At 39.1% G+C, this 22,823-nt stretch overlaps 1 protein-coding gene across 5 annotated transcripts in view; it reads right to left on the reverse strand.

Moving 5' to 3' along the window:
* Positions 1 to 22,823, reverse strand: part of Adgrg2 (adhesion G protein-coupled receptor G2) — a 117,878-nt gene that overhangs the window by 17,429 nt on the left and 77,626 nt on the right. For 3 of the 5 annotated variants that reach the window (XM_059250467.1, XM_059250470.1, XM_059250466.1), the window contains 12 exons: positions 21,285 to 21,326; positions 19,004 to 19,057; positions 16,189 to 16,244; positions 15,259 to 15,314; positions 14,149 to 14,188; positions 13,660 to 13,697; positions 11,900 to 11,994; positions 10,805 to 10,871; positions 5,159 to 5,559; positions 2,306 to 2,471; positions 1,322 to 1,478; positions 452 to 595 (listed from right to left, as the gene is read on the reverse strand). In XM_059250467.1, coding sequence (XP_059106450.1) covers positions 452 to 595; positions 1,322 to 1,478; positions 2,306 to 2,471; positions 5,159 to 5,559; positions 10,805 to 10,871; positions 11,900 to 11,994; positions 13,660 to 13,697; positions 14,149 to 14,188; positions 15,259 to 15,314; positions 16,189 to 16,244; positions 19,004 to 19,057; positions 21,285 to 21,326 — 1,316 coding nt within the window. The remainder of the gene's footprint in view (positions 1 to 451; positions 596 to 1,321; positions 1,479 to 2,305; positions 2,472 to 5,158; positions 5,560 to 10,804; positions 10,872 to 11,899; positions 11,995 to 13,659; positions 13,698 to 14,148; positions 14,189 to 15,258; positions 15,315 to 16,188; positions 16,245 to 19,003; positions 19,058 to 21,284; positions 21,327 to 22,823) is intronic. The other 2 variants (XM_059250469.1, XM_059250468.1) reach the window with 1 other exon arrangement.

Here is a 22,823-nt window from a genome sequence, read left to right on the forward strand (position 1 = left end):
ATAGAAGTGGGGCTTATTCCACCTCGGGGCTCTAAAGACTAAGTTGAAGTGCACAGCTGACACAATAGGACCTCGGGAATTTTTAAAGGAGGACACAACATTAATCATTGAAATCTTGTGTCCCTGAGCAAGCTACTGACCCTCCCCCATGCCTCCATTACCTCATCTGTAAAATGGGGGTAACAATAGGTTCCTTCCTGCCAAGATAGGGATTAGAGACAACACTTGTGAGATCTTAGGAGAGAGCTTGGCCATTTGTAAGTACTATGGATGTGTTGGTAACTGCTATTTATCATCATAAGGAACATTAGTGCATGAATAAGAATTAACTACAGAGTTTCAACACTTAGTTTGTTTTGTAGCAGGCTGAAGAATATGTGATGATTAAACAGAATTAAATCACCCATCTCCAAAGCAAACCCAAATCAAAACCAGGAAACAGCAACTTTACCTGAAACAGGGTAGGTTTTTCAAAGAAATTGAACTGAACCCTGGAAGCCAGTTCTACCTCATTAGCTGGCAAATTACTCATCAATGATGAAGGCAGAGTAATGGCACCAATGCTATTCTCAGGAACTTGGGTTTCCAGAGAAACCTGGAGATCAAGTAAGAGATAATAAAAGTGTCTGAGTTGATACAATAAGGTGATCAAAAACACAACTCAATGTGGAGGGGCCTGAAGGAGCTTTATCTATGAACTGACTTCAGCATTTCTAAATCCCAGTCCCTCTAAGGAGTGGCTAGAAAGCACTAGACAGATTGCTTTTAGCACCACTATACACAATAGTGTAGTTATAAAACTTCTTAAATATGTTGAAATTCATCTCCATGCCTAGGTCCCCTAACTGCCTAGTATTCCTCCATGAAGTTTCATGAAGATACCATTCCTTGTCATCCCTCCACATACCAACATACCAAATACTGCCCCCTCCCTCTTTCCATTATCCAGTTATTAAAGGATTAACATGGACACAGGACCCTCTATGCAAATTATACTTTTGTTTGAATGCTGGGGATTGAATCCAGGGCCTCATGAATGCAAAACATGCCGGGTACCACTGAGTCACATTCCAGCCTCTGAAAACAATGTCAGTTTTTATTCTGTTGATGTTTCGCTGGCTACTCTATATACCAGGCTGGCCTTGAACTTAAAGAGTGCCATCATCTCCCAAGTGCTAGAATTGAAGGACTCAGATGTTAACTCTTTTGAAAGCTGAATATCTCTCCTGACAATCAACAATAATTGCCGCCATCAGGAACCACATCAGGGGCTCCAACCATGCACAAGAAAATGTTGTTTCTATAAGAAATTAGACTGTACCTGAAGGTTTGCAGGATCTTGAGCTGCAAAGGTCGTTGTATTGAAGTTACTGGCATTCACTCTGACCACAGCAAGAGCCAAAGAAGGGGAAGTTAGAGTGATAGTTGTATTTGAAAATTTCAGCTGTAAGCCAATGTCATCTACCACTTTCAGCAACCTGTAAAGACAGTTGGCAGTTTTAATTTAGTCTTTTTTTCTCTCTCCCCCATTCTAATATAGAGTAGCAACAGGACATCATTATGAGTCTAGTCCTTGGGGGCAAATACTTGGCTATCACTAGCTATATAAGCAGTATCTTTAGCATTAGAGGGGATCCTCTTAGCACCCTGTAATGTACATTATGTAGGTAAATTGCCATGTGTTGTTAAACACTGTTGAAAGACAACTCTTGGAGCAAGGAGGGCCCTCCTGTTCTAGACTCCAGCATGTTTATTTCAAGAGTTCTCCAAAATGTTATTTAAAGCATCTTTTCCTGGGACAGGCTGCTTCTCTAATGCTGTAACAGAGAGAAAGGAAAAAGCAAGCAGCAAAGTGTATTAAAAATATTATGTCCTTGAGAAGAGCTAGAAGGTAAACTAATTACAATGCAGGTTACAATTGCTTATCCCATAAGATAAAAATGCCTACAGTAGGAACTGGAGGCTGGAAGCTCATCCATGGAGATGGCAAAGAAGACCCTTTCCCCTGACCCTCTCAACTGGGAAATCTACTTCCCTGCCTCAGTTGGCTTCTGCTGGCTGTTTGTAAGCCCCCAATTTGAAAATGTCTTCCTTTCTTTCCTTTCTTAATTGGGCTACTTCAGTCAACTGTCTCTGCTGGATGTTTTGTTATCTGTTGCTTCTCTCTATCTGCTACCCAATATTTATTCTTGCTTTTGCTTATTATATACTTGGTAAACTCATTCATTCAGAAGAGAAAGATCAGCTGCCATAGCTCATTCTCTGAACAACGCAGAATATACCCTTTCTGTTTTCTAAGTCATACCTTTGAGCCAGAGGGGCTAGCAAGGCAGGTGGAGAGTGAAGGAGTTTGCTGACTCGGTTTACCATTTCGCCTGCAAGGTTAGGTTCTAAGCTTCCCAGGGACAACACTTTCTCCATCTGTGAGACTTGGGCTTCAAGATCAGGAATACTGCTGGTGTTGCCAACTTCTGTATCAAAAAATCAAGCTATGTTATGAATGCATGATGTGAAAATCACTTCCAAAGATAAAGCTATATAGACCCTATGATGTAGTCAGCTTACTCCTAGGTATTCGTCCAAAAGAAGATATATGTGTTTAGAGACTTAGTTGTGATTTTTCATAGTGGCCTTTTTCATAATAGTTCCAGACTAGAAATAACTCAAATGTTCATGAAATAGATGGATAAATTGTGGTATGTCCACAATGGAACTTTATTTAGTGGTAAAAACAAATTAGCTACCAATACATTCAGCAACGTAACATTATTATGTTAAAATAAAAAGACCAAAACTCAAAAGGGCACATCCTATATGATTCTCTTCATATGACATTTTAGAAAAGTTAAAACTACAGAGAAACACAACGTATCAGTGGTGGCCAGGGGCTAGAGGTAAATTCTGACTTCAAAGAGACACAAAGGAACTTTAGAAAAGTTATGTATCTTGATTGTGATTGTGGTTACAGGACCACAGATGCTTATCTAACTGCATAAAACTATGAAAATTTCATTTATCATAGAACTGGAGAAATTTTATTGTATGTAAATTATATTTCAGTAAGCCTAACTAAAAATGTAAAACCACACCATAATATTTACACAGTGATATAAATATAAATAATTCACTAGTATTTAATTTATATCATTTATACAGAATTTTATGTGGGTTACTAGCTCTTTTATGAACAGGAAATTATGAAGTCAGCCGCCAGATTATCAGCTATAAGTTATTTTTATAGTGTTCAATTAAAAAATTAAAATCAACAATATAAACCTGTCTTTAACAACAGAAATCTCTCTTGTGTCTGTCTGTCTGTCTGCGTCCCCCCCACCTCTGTTTTTGTGGTACTAGGTATCAAATTCTCTCTCTCTCTCTCTCTCTCTCTCTCTCTCTCTCTCTCTCTCTCTCTCTCTCTCTCTCTCCTGGTTTTTTGAGACAGAGTTTCTCTGTGTAACAGCCATGGCTGTCCTGGAACTCGCTCTGTAGACCAGGCTGACCTTGAACTCACACAGATCTGCCTGCCTCTGCCTCCTGAGTGCTGGGATTAAAGGCGTGTGCTACCATGCTCAGCCAAATTTTCTTTTTTTTTTTTTTTTGAGAGAACGTCTCAAGTAGATAAGGCTGCCCTTGAACTACTGATCTCTGACGCTCTAAATTCTAGAATTACATCACACCCAGATTTTTAAAATATAGAAAAATGATTCTTAATTTTATCAGTAATATCTGATTTCTTATTTTGCATATTCCTTCCTGTTCTCTATGCATGCGCATCTATACTATTATGAACATAGAGTATTTTAAAGTAGTTGTTGTTGGGCCTTCATTTCTTCACATCAAAATCTTAAAGTGTCCCCACATTTTTGCCCAGCTATTCTAATAGCCCATGTCTTTGTAAAACAGTCATTGTGTTGAGGTAGCATGTCTTATATAATCACTCTTCTCTTATGGAGCCATTAAGCTTTAATGACTTTTTAGCTACTAGGTTATACTCTGATGTGCATCTTGTATGCATATGTTGCTTCATTTCTGTTGCCCTAAGAGTAGAAACATAGGCTCAGGGTCCTCTTGACAGCGTTTAAGGTAACCTGTTTGACTGCTTCTAAGGGTCAATGGGAATAGCTATGGAAAAAAAAATCACTGTAGGCCCAGGGCAATGAATTTCAATTATAATTTATTATTCAGCCATTAAACCTCATCTTAAATTATGATTCCATAATTTTGCCTAAAATTTCTATATTTATTTTAAAATAAGTTGGGAGTAATGCTTATTGGAAATAGTAAGTCACTTGGAAGAAGCTCCAAATCTCCTTAGGGATGCTGGCATGATGGCAGAGGAGCAGAAACTATAACCTGAACTCCAAACAAGCTTGGCTTTTTCTCCCATCCTCTAATTTCTTCTTCTTCTTCTTCTTCTTCTTCTTCTTCTTCTTCTTCTTCTTCTTCTTCTTCTTCTTCTTCTTCCTTCTTCTTTCTTCTTCTCCTCCTTCTCCTCTTCCTCCTCCTCCTTCTCCTCCTTCTTCTGCTCCTTCTTGTTCTTTCTTTTTTTCAATTGTTTGTTTTAAGGCAAATTTTCTCTGTAGCCCAGGCTGGCCTCAAACTCACAGAGGCCCACCTGCCTCTGCCTCCCAAGTGCTGGGATTAAAGGCGTACACTACCACAACAAACCCTAAATGTGTAGCCCAGGCTGGCCTCAAACTCACAATACTACTGTCTCCACCTCCTTTAGCAAATCCTACCGGTGTGTGCCCCACAACTGATCCATCCTCTGATTTCAAAGGAAGGCCCACTTCTTATTCACTGAACTGAATACTCTCTGTTCCTTTCCCTCTTCTCTTTATTCCCATGCCACTAAGCCCACATGGCTCCTGGGAACCCTTTGTAGTTTCCATGGTCTTTCCATATATACTATTGTTCCTAGCCAAGTGCAACCAGTATTATTTATCCATCCATCAGCATGTGGAATAGGTCAGGAGGTGTCAAACTGTTCATTTTAGCTTTTGCTGCATGTGAAGTCTTAAGCCTGGGTCTTCCAAATGTTTCAGAAGAATGGCTTAGTGAGATCTTATCGGGTGTCTTGATTTGCAAGCTGGCAGCTGCGTTTTAGGAAGCCCAAATCCCAACAGCCCCCATGGTCAGTGTGGCTTCTGATATTTACCTGTCTCAGAAGGAGGTATGCTGGAGGTGATGACTTTCTCAGGGACAGATGGAGCTGGTGTGGTGAGAGGGAGAAGAGAGGACTGCGCAGGTGACAGGGTGTGGGAAAGATCAGTGTGGGGCGAAGAGGAAGAGGCAGCTCCAGGCTGAACAGGCATGTCAATGGCAGGACTGGAAGCCAGCGGAGATGCAGGCTGGGGAGATGCAAGGTGATGGTCTTGTGCCAGAGAGGGTGTGCTTGGGGTCACAGAGGCATGATCAAGGGGTTCAGACAAAGAGGAATCACTAGTAACGTGGGAAAAAATGGTGGCATGAGGTACAACTGGCACGGGCTTGCTGGAAGAAGATAACGGTGGGCCATGTGGCGGATAAGCAAGACAGATAATGGGATCCTGCAGTTCACTAAAGGAAAAAAATCAGAGAGATACTCATGAGACACCAGTAAGGTTCAGAGGGATGAGTCCCCACCCCTAGTAGCTATCTGGTACCACCAAGTTAACAGGATTTCACTCTAACAGATTGGCACTTCACATTCTCTGTGCCTCTGGCACTGGCGTCTGCCCCTGTTTCCTCCATACTTCCAGGGGAGAGAAATTAGCATTATTCTCCAAACCCCAGTTCTAGTTCATTGATTTATCACTGTTCTAGAGCTCTATGCCATACTATCTTTCACTAAGTTGAGGGGATCTTGTTACATTCTCTCTGTTCCTGGAGGAAAGACATACTAAATTTCCCATAACCCAACTGATTTCATTACACTAGAAATCTGTCTTAACCAATTTCATATCATTATAGCCAGGTATAGTGGTCACTAGCACGTGGTAAGTGATCAGGAAATATTGGTTGGATAAAAATACGAATCAAGTTGGAGCCAAAGAGATATTTCCAGGATTGTCAGTCAACTACCTCTCAACGTTGCTTTAGTTCAGTGGTACTCAACATTGGCTATCCATGAGCTCTATTAGAGAACTTCAAAAAATATATCCATACAGATAGACAGACAGACTGTCTTGCAACCCGACTAGATTTAGAGTCGGCTAGGAGACACCCTATGTCTGTAAGAGTGTTTCCAGACAGGTTTAACTGAGGAGAGAAGACCCACTCGGAATGTGGATATCGCCATACCTGGGCTGGGGTTCTGGAGTGAGGAAAACGAAACAAGGAAGAAAGCAAGGTAAATGCCAGCTTTCATCTCTCTCAGCTTTTGAGCTTGTGGGTGCAGTGTGAGCAGCCCCCCTCACACTTATGCTGCCATAAGTATAGCTTCTTACGTTAAAAAGCAAAATAAATCACTTCTCCCCTTAAACTGCCTCTGTCAAGTACTTTGTTCCAGAAATAAGGAATCTAAGATAGGTAGATAGAGAAAGAGATAGAGGACAGATAGATTTCTGTGGCTACCCTCATGCCTCATTCAGTTGATATTGAGATCGCATATAAGGGATTTCAGGCATGTATGTTTTCTAAACTCTCAGGTGACTTTCCTGGTCACCAAAGGTTAAGAACTCACCTACTATCTGCACATGGTCCATCTGTCTTAGAACATATTAGGGAGGGGTAACTACAGTGGACAAATAAAAACCCAGGGATGTCTCTGATAGATCCAGTTTTAGATGGAGACAGAAAACCAATGGAAATAAGTTCTTAGAGCTTCTCTTAGATAAGAAAAGGAAGGATGATTATATTGAGGAACTGTGCTGGCTAGTCTTATGTCAATTGGACACACAAACTAGAGTTATCTATCTGAAAGAAGAGAACCTCAGTTGAAAAGATGCCTCCATAAAACCAACTGTAAGACATTTTCTTGATTAGCGGTTGATGGGGGAAGGCATCACATTGTGGGTGGTTCCTCCCATGAGCTGCTGGTCCTGGGTTCTATAAGAAGGCAGGCTGAGCAAGCCATGGGGAGCAAGCCAGTAATAGCACTCCTCCATGGCCTCTGCATCAGCTCCTGCCTCCAGGTCCCTGCCCTCTTTGAGTTTCTGTCTTGACTTCCTTCGATTATGGACTATGATCTGGAAGTGTTAGCCAAATAAACTCTTTCCTCCTCAACTTGATTTTGGTTATGGTGTTTTATCACAGCAATAATAACCCTAACTAAGATAGGAGCGTTAGATAAGCATAACTTTAAAACATTATTGGTGGATTGGGATGTAGCTCAGTTGGTCATGAGCTTGCTTAGCAGGTATGAAGCACTGGGTTTGATCCCAAGCACTACACAAACTGGTGATCCTGGCTCTTGGGAAGTAGAGACAGGAGTATCTGGAGTTCAAGGTCATTGACTACATAGTGACTGTAAAATTAGTAGGTTTAAGACATGAGGCCCTGTCTCGGAGCAAGAGAGTGAGACAGAGACAGAGAGATAATAGACACAGAAACAAAGAAAGCCCTTTGGATAATTTACTACATGCCTATGAGATGCCATTCTCTTTGTCATACTATAGCAACCCATCTGGCCATGTTGTGGAAAGGTGCCTTGCAAAATGTACATGAGATTGTCTTCAGGATATATGGAGCCTGCAGAAGCTAGACTCCCACCACAGGCTCCCATCATAGGGCTCCACTATAAGGACCCTGCCTTGGATTCCTGTTGCTCATGCTAGTCCTGACCCTTTAGCCACCGAGTGAAGCACCCAAGTAAACAACAGAGCAGTAGATGGCAAAATTCTTCAATTCTAGTGCCTAGATGCCCCTCCCATACAGCTGGTCTGCAATTTCTGGGACTGAGAACAGGCATGAATGCTTCTTTGAATGTTCTTCTTGGCAGAGGTGTAGCCTACATGTAGTCAAGCGTATTTGCTTTGCATTTAGAACCTGATGAATGCTATGTGTATACAGACCTGAGTCATCACCACCCAAGTCTAAACATAGAGCAGTCCTGGCGCCCCAGAAGGATACTCTGACACATCAGCATGTTTTCAAAGTGTCCCAGGTGTTTCTATAAATCCTAAGGACCAATATATTTGAAAGACCCAGTGATCATACAATTCTAGCTCAGTAGTTCTCACATTTGGCTTCACATTAGAACCATCTCACTCTGGGGTTTGTAAAAACTCAAAACTTGTGCTATACCAGGCCAATCTCTGAAGGTAGGAGGCAGGAACTCCTACCAATGACTTATGCCTATGGCCATGGTTGAAAAGCATTGCATTGCTCTATTGTCTGTATCCTTAGTCTTTAAAGTGGGAGTCAGGAGCAGGTGTAGTGGTGCACACCTTTAATCTCAGCACTGGGGACACAGAGATAGGTGGACTTCTGTGAGTTTGAGACTAGCCTGGTCTACACAATGAGACCCAGACCAGCCAGAAATACATGATGAGACTTTGTCTTAAAAAACAAAACAAAACATCGATGTCAACGTGGGGTTTAGGGAACGGCAGCTCTGGCCTCCTCTAGGAGTTTGCTAGAAATTCAGAATCTCAGGCTCTTCCCCAGACTCACTGAGTCACAATCCACATTTCAAAAGATGCACAGGGATTGATGTGCTTTCAAATTCACTTTCTAATTTACAGAGAGACTAAGGTTTTGAAGGTAGAAAAGTACCTGCTCTAGAATGGACATGGATGTATGGCTAGAGAATGACAGCAGTAGCCAGGCATAGGCCTAATTCGGCCCTGCTTTCCATGACCTGCCTCTTCCCGATAGCTCTCTTAATGGACAGCCTGTAGAGGGTATGGGTGCTGCCTAAAGAGGGATGACCTTTTGCTCCAATTCTGACACCTCTAGACACCCTGTCCCCTAAACAGTTCTCAACCTCTAGCTTAATGGAAGATGTTAAGCTTAATAGGGTATGTTTATCTTCAATCTTTATTGCAAAAACTGCTACAGATCTTTAGAGATTTGTAACGGTCCCTTGAGCTCAGTGTTTTAACATATCCCAGAAATATGACCCATATTGGGTTGACAGGGTATACTTGGCCTTCTCTTCCCATATGGGAAGCTTCATGTTTTAAATTATGTATGTCATTTTTTTCTTTTATTGAAAAATAAACTTTTTTCATACAGTATATTCTGATTACAGCTTCCCCTCTTTCAGCTCCTCCCCACCTCCCCCCCCAATTCAGATCCGCACCCTTTCTCCAGGCATCTAAGGAAAAATAATAATATAAAATAAAACAAAAAGGAACAAACTGGAATAGGACAAAACAAGCAAACAATCAGAAGAAAAAGAACCAAAGAAAAAGCATGAGAAACACATATAGATGCAGAGACATACACGTTTGCATACATAGAAATCCCATAAAAACACAAAACCAGAAGTCATAATATACATGCAAAGGACCTATACAGTTAAAAGAAATTCCCTAACTATTGTTTTCTGAATATAGAAAAATAGAAAATTCTGTAAAAGTAAAAAAAAAAGAAAAGGTAGAGAAGAGGAAAAAGAGAAAGAGGAGATGGAGATAATAAAATACTGTGGCAGGTCAGTCATGGGTAGCCCTGTGAACATTTTCATTGGTTCATTCATTTTTTCCTATGTATATTTTGTTCTACCCATGAACACATCATATGTGGCTTTGGCAGTCTTCATTTCAGTTCCCCTCCACAAAGAAATGAGTTTATGGAAGTGACTCTCAATTTTGATTGCACGTTAAAACCACTCAAAGTGTGTTTATCCCCTTTATCTTGGGTTTTGGAGAGAGGGTCTTACTCTATGCAGCCCAGGCTGAAAGTCAAACACACTATGTAGCTCAGGCTGGCCTCAATCTCAAGGTGAGCCTCTTATCTCAGCCTTTTGAGAGAAGGGCTTTAAAGACTTGAATACCTAGGGTATATCTCAGATTATTCTGCTCCAGCATATTTGAGGGTGGTGATTGGGAATCAGCATTTCTAAAACCTAAAACTTGAGCTAACTTTTAGCTTATAGAAAGATGACAAAACAACAGAGTTCCACATGTCCTTCATCCAGCATCTTCCAGTGTTCACATCTGACATCCAGAATGAGACCCAAATGCCTATTAACATTTAGCACACCACAAAGCTGTTCCATACCCAGCTCTAAAAACAATCTGTAAGGCTTGCCCAGTGATTCCAGTGTATGGCCACGATTGAGAAACACTGTTTCTAACTAACACTGTTAGTTAGTGGTCCAAATGGAAGCTCCACAGAACAGAAAACCATTTTCTCTAAAACTGTAAGCCTCTCTTCAGTCTGAAAATCTTGACCATCCTTGGCTAGTATAGTGGTGTGAAAGAAAATGGCCCCCATAGACTCATAGGGAGTAGATGTAGCTTTGTTGGAATACGTGTGTTACTAGAGGGCAGGCTTTGAGGTCTCAGATGCTCAAGGCATGTCCAATGTGGCAGCCTCTTCCTGCTGCCTATAGATCAAGATGTACAACTCTCAGATCCTTTTCCAGCACTATGTCTGCCTGCACACCAACATGCTTCCCGCCCACCATGATGATAATGGACTAAACCTCTGAAAGTGTAAAACTAGCCCCCCCCAATTAAATGTTTTCCTTTATAAGAGTTGCCATGGTCATGGTGTCTCTTCACAGCAATAAAATCCTAAGATAGCTAGTGTGGTGATTAAATATTATATGTATATACCATTTTATTTCCATATATAATTTAATTTATTTGTTTGTTTTTGCTATTTATTTATTTGTTTGTTTGTTTATGAAAAGCTCAGCAAATGTGTTACCTACCACTGCAGTTTTTCTAATTCTTCTGGTGAGGAAGGACAGGGAGTCCTGAGAGAACAGCAGCACTGCTCTAAAGGAGACAAAAAAGAAAAGAACGTGCAAGGTCAAGAATAAAGCAAAAGCAAGGTGGTGGTGGCGCACCCCTTTAATCCCAGCACTCGGGAGGCAGAGGCAGGCGGATCTCTGTGAGTTCGAGGCCAGCCTGGTCTACAGAGCAAGATCTAGGACAGGCACCAAAACTACACAGAGAAACCCTGTCTCAAAAAGCTAAAAGAATAAAGCAAAATAGAAGCCCAGACTCATATAATATACGATTATTATACTGATAGGCTGTGTTTTAAAAGAGTAATTATCTAGAGTCAGTCGTAAAATTTATTGACTGTTTATATTAACAATTATATACACAATATGTGCTAAAATATTTATTGAGTGACTTTTTCTGTCTGGTTATGTACTTGCAACATCAATCTGTCTTCAGAAACTCCAAAGAGGGATTAAGAAGTAAACATATCCTGGAGAAAATTAGCCTAAGTGAAATAGGCCAGGTATAGAAAGACAAATATCACATGGTTTCACTTACTTGTGGAATCTACAAAGGTCTAACTCATGGAAACAGAGAAATTGGGGGTTACCAGATGATTTAAAATGAGAAAATTGGAGAATTTTTGATTACAGGACACAAAATTCAGTTAGACTTCATGAGACATACTATGTGACATGGTGAATAATAGTTACTATATTGTATACATGAAAAATGCTAGAGTACATTTTAAATGTTCTCATCACACAAAGAAAAACTTAAGTATGTGAGGTTATGCATATGCTAAATAGCCTGCTTTAGAAATTCTACAATGTACACCAGAACAGCAGTGTACACAGAAATACACATAGCTTACTTGTCAATTAAAAATGAGTCAGACAACGCCTAGCAACAATCCACTGAATACTCTACACAGAGCCCTCCATCTCAATAGAGGTTTTTAAAATCATGTTTTCAGATGATATAGTGGTAGTTTATAAGAAAACAGGAAAAAAGAACCTTTTCAGACATCAAAATTCATATGAAAAAGAGCACAGTCACAGACAGAGACATCTTACCCATTGGCCAAATCTGTACAGTTTCGAAAGTAGCCATCATGGTGCACACATTCGCTGTCTCATTCAGTTTTATTGTGAATGTACAGTTTAGCGTGCTGTAAAGAGAAATACATACAGCCGGAATGTTAGTATGTATGGATAGTTAGTATATATATATATATATATATATATATATATATATATATATATATATATATATATATATATTAGAAATCTGGTTATACTTTGTAACTGAGTTTCCAAACTCAAGAGTGAGGAAGGGACACCTACAGTGTTTACTTTGCAATATTACCCCAGTAGCCTTACAAACACCCATCTTTGAGGTTGTGATGGCTATTCTTGGTTGTCAACTTGACTACATCTAGAATTAACTAAAATCCAAATGGCTGTAAATGATCTTTTCTGAATTATATCTTTGAGGTGGGCAGATCCACCTTTAATCTGGGCCCCACCTTCTGCTGGCAGCCTATATAAAGGACAAGGGAGAAGGAAGCTGGCTCTCCCTTTGCCTGCTTGCCCTCACTCTCAATAGCAAGTCCATACCTTCACTGGCAGTAGAGCCTGCTTCTTTGAGGTTTCAGAGTATACTGAAGACCAGCTGAGACATCCAGCCTTGAGGACCAATCAACTACTGGATGCTTGGACCTTCTGTTGGTAGACATTGTTGGACTAGCTGGACCACAGCCTGCTAGTCGTGCGTGTGCGTGTGTGTGTGTGTGTGTGTGTGTGTGTGTGTGTGTGTGTGTGTGTGTTCTATAAGTTCTGTTTCTCTAGAGAACCTTGACTAATACATATGGTCTGTACTTCACTCTCAAAACTTTATTATAAGAAACATCAGGTTCACATTCGCAGATGCTTCAGACAAGAGGCCTTCAGTTCATACCTGGCTCCAGGTTTGTTTTGCAGGTATGCAATTTGGCAGCAAAGACTAGCACCTTGATATTTTAAATTTTTGCTACCATCCAAAAAAACTGACTATTTGCCTGGTATCCCTAGGCATTTCAAATTTCAGCATAGAAACCTTTCTACAAACCAGCCTAAGCTAAATGTTAAGGTCTCTTAAATCCCAAATCTCCTTGAAATTCAATCTAGATATCAGATGACTAGCCATTTAAGCTGTTCACCCCGTTTCTAATGATGTAGGTGGAAAGAAATTAATGCTTAAAATATTGGAGAGATAGAAAGGAAATGAAGTAGATACCCATAGTATGAAGGGATCCAATGTATAATTTTATGAAAGATTTGCCATAATTTGTATTAGTGAATAGTTGATGAGTGAAAATTGTCAATTTATAGGGCTTCAAATGCTCAGGGTTCTCGTAGTGAGTTTACCCCTTCACAAGCCACTGACTATGCAGCTAGGGCCACCAAGGGACCCAACTTAAAAGAGTTACCTCAACAGCCCCCAATAATTGCTTCACTCCTGCATGTACTTTTTTCCACCTCTTCTTTCACATTCACTGTGTTCCTGTTCCCTTATCTCCTTTCCTGTGCTCCTTATTGTATGTCTTCTTTTCTACCTGGCATTTACCTTGCCTGACCTAATGTGAGACACTTCAAAGTTAAGCACACTGATGGCCCAAGGAAATGAGAAGAAAGATGTTAACAAAGTGATTTGTATTCATAAAAATATGAATATAAAATATCACTGATGTTTATTTATGTTAGAGGAAAGTCTTTGAGTTGAAAATTTAAGCTTCTTTGATGCTTTATTTCCATAAATGGAGAAAAGATATACATAAAAATTAAAAATGACTTACTTTTGGGTCTCTGCTGTAGCACACACTATAAAGTAAGTCTGAAACAAATAAACAAAAATATATACAGTGCTCCACCAGTTACAAATGTCAGAAAAGACAATCCAGGACTAATCACAGAATTTCCAAACCACAAGAACTCCTAGAGATACTGTACACTCCTGTTACCTTCTCAACAAAGCTTACTCAGGCCACACAAGCTCTGTTGGGCCGCCCTAGTGTCAGAGAGCTCACTTGTACACAAGGTAGCTCCATCTCCTGGAGGTTTTATTTGAAGAAACTTTCAGTCTTACATAACAGCAATCCTCCCTCCTTACAGTGCCCACCCATGGCTCCTAGTTCTGAGTTTTGGAACAATGCAACAGGTTCATTCACTCTTTTGGCATGATAGGTTTGGGAGAATCTGAATGTGTATACCCAAGAACACAGAATTCCATGCACTCCCTTGAATAGTAATAATGATAAGCAAGGTATAGGGTATACTATAGTTACCTCACTTAAGGTCTGTAGAGTTTTGTTGAGCTCTGATCGCCTGTTAATAGAATGAGAGAAACTGACATGAAGGAGACCATTAGTGATGTGAAATTTGAAACAAGGTAGCTTTTTAAGCAATTAGATCCAGTGTGTGGCATGTACTGCTTACAGGGTTCACTCTGAAGAGACATGGGGGCATAATGAGAGATTGCTATGTTGGGGAAATCAATTATTTATAAGACAAGAAAAACTAACCAGATGGGAGATGGATCAGTCCTAGCTAAGAGCAAGATATAAATTATGGTTGAGCAATTGTGTTATTCATTAGGCTACTGCAAACCCCAAGGCAGCCTCTTCTGGCAGACAGCCAAAGAAAGAGTTGGCCTGGGGCAAAGATTTCTGAGAAGGGTAAGTCATTCATCCTGGGCTTCTGATTAATACCTCATCTGCCATCAATGGACACAGCCTTCTCTCTCTAGGACTCCAGCCCTGTCTCCCCCTCCTCCAACTCCCCTTTGGGAATTTCTCTCACTCCTTGCCTCCATTCCTGCTCCTGCAATATTTTCGTTTCTTTCTACAATGTCCAGTGTTCCTCCTCTGACTTGTGAATCACTGATGTTTCATGACAATATGAACAAATGGTATACACCATCTTTTGATATTGTGATATAATGTTTTTATCTACAAAGTTCATATTTTAAAACCATGCAATCGAGTTACCAAAAAATCTAATAATGCTTTAAGTATGTTTACAATTTTGTGCTGGGTCTATTATTATATCTCTCCTCAGCGTCATGTGGCTTGCTGACCTTAGGCTGAACACTCTTGCATGAAGTCTGGACTTGAACTTGTCTAACAATAATGCTGGATAATTAATTGTATTAAAATTTAAATACCAATTCAGATGAAGCTGTTGTTTAATTTCAGAGCACCAGCGGGAACAATCTCAGGAGACTGTTAGTTGATGGTAGATAACTGTGGTTAGTTTGCAAAGTAGGCAAGGACCAATTTTCTCTGTATACTTTGGGTCTCTGTATCCTATTCTAGGTCTCCCAAAGCAAAAGTAGCCCAACTGTATCTTTCCACACAGTGTATATGAAGTTTTAAAGCAAACGTCAGATTACTCACTTCAGCTCACTTAGAGACCGGACTCCAGCCAAGGTACCATTAGCTGTATCTTGATTCTGTTGGAGGTGAGAACTCATTAAGAAAACAACGAGCACCAAATTGAAACACATTCTCTGACAAGAAGTTTCATTTTTAGCCACCCAAGAGTGGATGCTAACTCCATAAACTACTGATGTTCAAATCGAAGTTACATAGATAATGGAGGTACCCAAGAGTGCATCGGTATTGGCTGAGCCAGTCTGGCTTTATTTATTTTTAAAGTGTCAGAGTCAGTAAGTTCTGTCTTTACTCTGTCCAAGGGCTCCCCTCAAACAGTGCTATTAAAGTTCTCCTCACAACAGGTTTCTGAGTCAAGGTACATCAGTACAGAAAGGGAAATTTGACAGTGCCGTTGCTGTACTTCTAGAACCCAGCCCATGGCCTGGCATAGGGTCAGCAGTTAGAAAGTAGTCAATGAATGAACAAGCACATGTGGCCTAGATTCTCTGGCTCAGTTTAGGTTGCCAGAAAGTGTCTATCACTGTATTTGGCTCTTCCAAGCGGGGGACACAACCAGATCTGGAAGATTCTTATTTTCTCTCTCTCTCTCTCTCTCTCTCTCTCTCTCTCTCTCTCTCTCTCTCTCTCTCAACATAGGTTGTTGGGGATTTCTAAAGTAATTTGATACTTTTAACTGGTAATATTACCATTCTTATTCAGCAAGCAAACCTTTAGTAAAAACTAAAATATAAGTATTAGAAAAATAACATGATTATTATTAATTCAAGCCCTTAGTACAAAGCTAGAAAGTCAAGGAGACAGATTTGACTTAAATTTGTTCATAATTCAAACAAATCAAGTATCACAAATAATCTGAACCTTTGGGAAATCTTGAAACACATGGAAATGCACTTTGAAAGATTGCAATTAAAGAAAATCTTGAAAGCCTACCTGGGTCACATTGTGGTCGTCATCATATTGAAACACTATCTCACCTCTAAAAAACACTAAAAATAAATTTTCAGAAAGAAATTTGAGACTCGTGTTCTTACAGTTTGAGAATTAATACAACACATTACAAGGTCATTAAAATACTTTATAAATGGTTTAATCGTAATCTTTGTTTTGAGTCCTATTCCTCTGTCGATGGCTCTTCATTGCTTGTCAATAGAATTTTCAGAAGATAGGAGCTGTAAAATTTATGTAGGAATTCAATAAGAGAGAATGTTACCTGCTTGCCCAAGGTGTTTTCATTTCTACCTGCTGAAACTTTTTCATTTTAGGGTAATTGGGGGCTATGGCTCCAATGTGACCTTCCAAAGAACATCTTTGCCAGTTGGAGTTACAGTGACATAGATGATTGAGAGAAAATGTGTTCCTTAGCACCTAAGCAGCCTTATGGAAGTCGATTCTTCATCAGTTTTTAAATTTGCGTTTTGAGAATTTCATACACTAATATTTCATTTACATCATTTCCCTCCTCTCTCTCCTCCCTTCAACTCCCCTCAATCTCCACCTGGTCTTAAATTCTTGGTCTCTTAGTCTGTAATTATTATTGTTCCACACACAACACACACACTCATTTAGAAATATAATCTGCTGAGTTCATTTCATGAATTTTTATACTGACACACAAATTTCAAATAATATAGCTCATAATTATTAAAACAAAGATATTTCAAATCTATATCAAATTATGCACTTTAAAAAAATCAAGCTCTTGAAAATTTGTTTAGACTCGTGTGTGTGTGTGTGTGTGTGTGTGTGTGTGTGTGCACGAGAGCGAGAGAGAGAGAGAGAGAGAGAGAGAGAGAGAGAGAGAGAGAGAGAGAGAGAGAGAGTTTGTCAACCCCATTCTTGTTGGTGCATATGTTCACAGCATAAGTGTCCTGTGAGCCCAGTAGTTCTGGTTGCATGCAACAACCAAAAAGCTACCACCTTTTGACCCTCAGCCTAATTCTTCCTGGCCAGATAGCTCCCCACTTATTCCTGGGCCCTTTATGGACCTAGACTGGAAACCTGCAAGAAGCAGAGGTTTCAAACTTTTGGCAGGATATCATGGGATTTCTGGTGCCAGAAGAGTTGGTCCCCTAACGAGGTTGTTTTCACTAGTCACTACGACAAATGGTCAATTCAGTCACTTAATTGGGGAAAACATTACTCCAACCAGATTTCTGGCATCTGTTATTCAGGATGACCATTTATAACTACGTTCAATTTTCGGTTATCAAATATGATTTAGACACAAAAAGGAACTAGACGTTAGTCCCAGCCCAAAACATAGGTGATTCCTCCAAATAATGACATTGCAGGGATATAGTAAAGAGAAGAGTAAGAAAGGGGAGTGGGGGGGGGGAGAGGAGAACGTTCTATAAATGTGTAAGAATAAAATGTATCCAACATTTGTGTGTGTTTGTGATAGGGATTAAACCCAGAGCCTTGTACATATTAGGCAAATATTCTACCACCGAGCCACATCGTTAGCCCATTTTAAGAAATCTAGACAAGCTAACAGTTTCCTCTTATAGTGTCCCTGGAACAGAAAGCTCACATGAGCATATCTCACACTCACACAGTCGGAAGTATTTGTAAAATACTAATTTTTTAGATTGTATTTTAATTATGTATCAATGTATGTGAGTTGGTTAAATGAATATAGTGTCCTTAGAGATGAGAAGAGGGCGTAGGATTTTCCTGGAACTGAAGTTACAAGTGGTTGTGAGCTGCCCATAGGTGCTAGGAACCAAACTTCAGTCCTCTGCAAGAGCAATATGCTCACCTACCCTCTGATACATCTCGTCATCCATGAAGTATTTAAATAGGAGATTTTCTTGTTTTCTAATCTATTCAATCATATTTTTACTTGAAACATTATCTGTATTTTTCAGACAAAATATAACACTATAAATAGGAACAAAACAGAAAAGGTAAAAATTCCTCTAATGATTATTACTGAAATTGATAGCAAGACTTTATATCATAAAATACACTATTATCTTCCTTTTCTCTCTACCCATGATCTCCAATCCAGTTCTGATCTGCCACAGCATATTTTTCTGTTTTTCACATTTGCTTTCATTGGTTTAAATAAGGAAGAAAGCCCAGAGAGCCAAATCAATGGGAGAAAAGAGGTTGTTTCATGCCTCTGGCCCATGGCAGAAGGAAAAAGTATTCCTATTTCAAAAATAGCATGTTCTCAAGATATTTCCACCTCAACTTTAAAAACATAGTGGACAGTCTTAGAGATGGCAAAACATTACAGACACTACTGAAATCAGCATTTAATTAAACATCCAAAGGCTCCACATTCTAAAAGTCTGGTTTGTTTTATTTTTAGCAAAGGACAATACCCTGTTTTTGAGGCATAATACTTATGGTCCTATGAAAAAGCTTGAGAGATTTACATATAAAAAAGTGACTTCCAACAATCAATAATAATTTTATTATTAAGTATATTCATGAATGAATTCTAAGATGACTAGAACTAGTATGGATTTAAAGCTAAAGTTAAAATGTTGTCACAGAGTCCCAAGCTTCATATTAAGGAAGTTTATCAAGCTTCTCTGACCAGAAAATGGAAAGATAATTCCCGCCAGGTCTAAAATTTACTTTTGTTTTTATTAAGGACTTCCAGTAGCCTGGTTGTAGTTTCTCAATAAAGAGGACAGATCAGAAAGGCACATGCAAACACAACAGGAGAAAAACAAACCATTGCTCTCTGTGGACCAGACTTATCTGGTAATGCGTGATGCTCACTAGAACTAACCTGAGTCATTGCAAATAGATGACAAATTGCAGATATTTCTCTGGGATTTGACTCCTGAAAAAAAAGAGAGAAAGAAACCTAGCTGGTTAAGCATGCTAACAACTGTGCTCATATACTGCACTGTTAAGAAAATTTGCAAATGAAGCCATCAAATGTAGACCAAAAGTATTAAAAAGCTGAACAGAATTGGCTGGATAAAATTACAACAAGAATAACGGAATGCATTTTTACTTAGACAAGCAGCTATGGGATATGACTGTTCTACTCTTTGGCACACCACTGTCTGACCTTCAATCCTTCTCTGAAATTTCTTTGTCCCCTTTATAATTAATCCTTCCCTTGTTCAATATAAGTAGAGAACCATGGAAACAAATCATGTATAGAGAATTTATGTGGGCTAGTCCAGAATCATAGGCCTTCCTTTCCTTCCAAGGTAGGAAAATCCTAGAAGACTCTAATGTTGATCTTAGCTCATATAGAGTACTCAACAAATGCACACTAGAAATAATAGTAATGTTACAATTTTCACTTCATGAACAAAAGTTACAAAATTCAAAGCATATTTGCTGAGTACTTACTATATTTTCTGAGTCTTGAGAGGTCACACATACAGACCCTGCCCTCAAGGAGCTTACACTCTGGTGGGTGATACCAGTCAGGAAATAAAAGGGTCACGTGATGGCACTTACAATCTAGTGGATGATACTAGCCAGGAAATAAAAAGTTGAGTGATGGGCAGGACATCAGGCCATACAAACACACAAAGGAGGAAGAGATGAATGGGAGATTAAGTGAGCCATGTTTTTTTTAAAAAAAACTTTATGTAGGTCAACCTGAGAAACACTTTCTCCTTTGTGAAAGAAGGGCATCTTTTTATTTTATTTGAAAAGATCTCAAAGTTCCATTCAATAATAGTACCTTTCTGTTGACATAGAAGAAATAAGAAAATGGGATGGTGGGGAAGGCAAATGCTGTTGAGTTACTAAGTAAACCAGTGAAGGAACAAAGATAATTCAAAAGATTATTGTGTTAAGCAATATTTTGTCTCTTTGTTATGTCTTCTTTGGTCAGAATTATACATGCAATGTCCAAATGCAAGCTTATTTCCAGTGGGCAGTATGAGTTTGTTCCTGTGAGAAATTAGTTTGGATGCAAATGAAAATTGTAATTTGACTTAGTGCCTGTGATATGGTTTCTGTCAGAATGATTGATTGGTGTATGAGTGTCATGCTCCAGTTAAATTCAGATTCTGTGAACAGACTGACTTTCACACTGTGTATAGATAGTAGGTGGTAATGCGTTCAGCAATCTTGATACCACCGTTCTCCTGCTTGCTAAGCTTGTCATTCTGCTCCAAATTTTACCTGCACCTCCGTTTCTGCTCTCTCAGCACCCCTTTTTCTGCCTTCCCACATGAGAGTTTTCTTCCCCACTTCTACAACTGTTGTCTATAATTCCCACCCCTCCTCCAGTACATGGCTAAAGATAATTCTTTAAATCCTGACTGAGAACAACTTTATCTGAGAACGGTCAGATAATAAATATTTTAGGTTTTGTGAGCTAGGTGGTTTCTGATGCAACTACCCAGTTCTGTGTACCAGAAAAGCAGCCACAGAAAATAATTTAAACAAGTAGGCAGGACAATGTTCCAATAAAATTCTATTTACAGAAACAGGCAGTAAGCCAGATTTTCCTATTGAAATCAATGTAAAGCCTTTGTTAGACATTCCTTGTGTACCTGGGCTTGCACTGAACACTTAAGAGTATATCATTTCTTCATTTAAAAAAGGTTCAGTCCCTTAGTTCTTTTGTTAATTACATTCTGTGGATAATCTCATTACCACTAGCCCCTCTGTTGCCTATGTATCTTAATTATATTAGAAATATCTGTGGGTCTAGGGTGTAGCTTTGGGGGTAGAGTGCACACTTAGCATGTGACAGGGCCTATGTTCAATCCTCAGCACCTAAACAAACAAACACAAACACACTGGTAGAATCCTTGACTGTGTCTGTATGCATGTTCATGCCAGTTAACTGGTTACCCTGTCTTACCCTTAGATGAAAAGATTCTTGAGGGTAGGCACTGGTGTCTGATCACTATTACACAGACCAAAACATCTAGTATAATTTTAGGTACCCAGTGAATACACATCCATTCATTAAGAACAGATTTTATTTTTTAAAAGTATGAAAAAAGACAAAGAAATCATAAATACCAGCCATTTCTTTAGTTTTACTTTAGTTATAAAAAGAAAGTCTTGATATTGATAATAAGTCATACCTGATGCATTGGAGGTTTTTACTATAGTGATTTTAGTTTTTTCTGCAAAGAAGCAATTTAAATATTAGAGCAGAATTGTTGCTTTTTTTTAAAAAAAAACAATTTGCCATGAGTATCATTTTTTTTTTTAGTGAAGTGCTAAGAAAAGCACACTGTTGACATCTTGAAGATCCCTTTAGGCATCTCAGCAGCAGAATGAATGAGACTCTCATTCACAGAACATGCACCATTGGCCTAGGGTGGGTCTGAGAGTTGAAGTCGCATGTTTACCCAGTTAGATCATACCCATTACACACCCCACTGCTTGTGTAACTCTACTTCAGTTTCCAGGCACTACGACTAGAGCAACAAATGTGAATTTATAATGCAGGTAGGTAGAACTAAGTTGGAAACAGCTTTCAGATGACAGGTTGTAAGAACAGGTGGTTCAGAATGAAAGTCAGTGTGAATCAGTATATCCTGAAGCCAAAATACTGCTAGTTTAGTTTACCGTCAAGAATCTTGATTTCTTCTTTAGGGGTAATAGAATACTATCCTCTTTGTACTGGCAGATAAAACTGCTCTCAGAGAAGTCAAGACCATTCAACAACTGTTGCATAACAAGTTCATAGTAGAACCAGGACTGTATTAAAGTGCTCTGAAGAGCCAAGCCTTAGGAATATCTTTCCAAAGACGTTTGGAGACAAAGTCCACAGTCCATCCCCTAGATGATGGAGAATCAGGTTCAGAGAGACTTGTGTAAGGAGGATTGCCAACTATAAGAGGCTGTGTTCAGGGCACAGATTTGCAAAGAAATTCTGTCTCCTAGAGGAGATAGGCAAATTGTGAAAGAAAGACTAAGTTCAGAGCTTGGAGACATCCTGAAGAATAATGATATTATAGGGACGGTTTCATAAACTTTGGTATGTTTGTTACTGATTCAGTTTACTTCAGTGTGTGAATCATAGACAATGGTTGGTGGTATTTACAGAGGTGGATACCGCTTCGCACTGTCATTAATAATCCTTTGTACATGATTTTGTTTGCTTTGCTGTTTTTCTTTCCATAGCAAGTGAAGCACAACTGTGAAAATAATTGTATTTTTTGTAGCTAAATGCAGAAAATATTCAACTTCACTAATAATAAAGAATGAAAAATACTAAAGAATCAAGAACAAAATGTAATAATATATAATGTAGTCTCAGCAAAGGTACAGTGAAATGGCAGTTCTCATTCACTGCTGGCAGAATGTTGTGGGGTACAATTTTTCTAGAAGGAAATTAGGCAGTAGTTCTCAGGGGCCTTAAAATACTCATACTGCTGACTCATTATGTCCAATCCATGGAACGTATCCTATAGAAATCAGGGATGAATGCAAAGATGTTGGCATCAGGATGTTCATTGCAACAATTTCTATTAAAAAAATACAAACAACTTTAATGTTTAACATATGGCACATAATGGAATATCATCAAGTCATTAATAGCAAGAGACAATGGAAAATACTTACAATTTAATATTAAGTTAAAAGAGAAATATAAAATCTGTGTAAATTATGAT

This window comes from Peromyscus eremicus, chromosome X (genome assembly GCF_949786415.1).
Source record: "Peromyscus eremicus chromosome X, PerEre_H2_v1, whole genome shotgun sequence".
NCBI lineage: Eukaryota > Metazoa > Chordata > Mammalia > Rodentia > Cricetidae > Peromyscus > Peromyscus eremicus.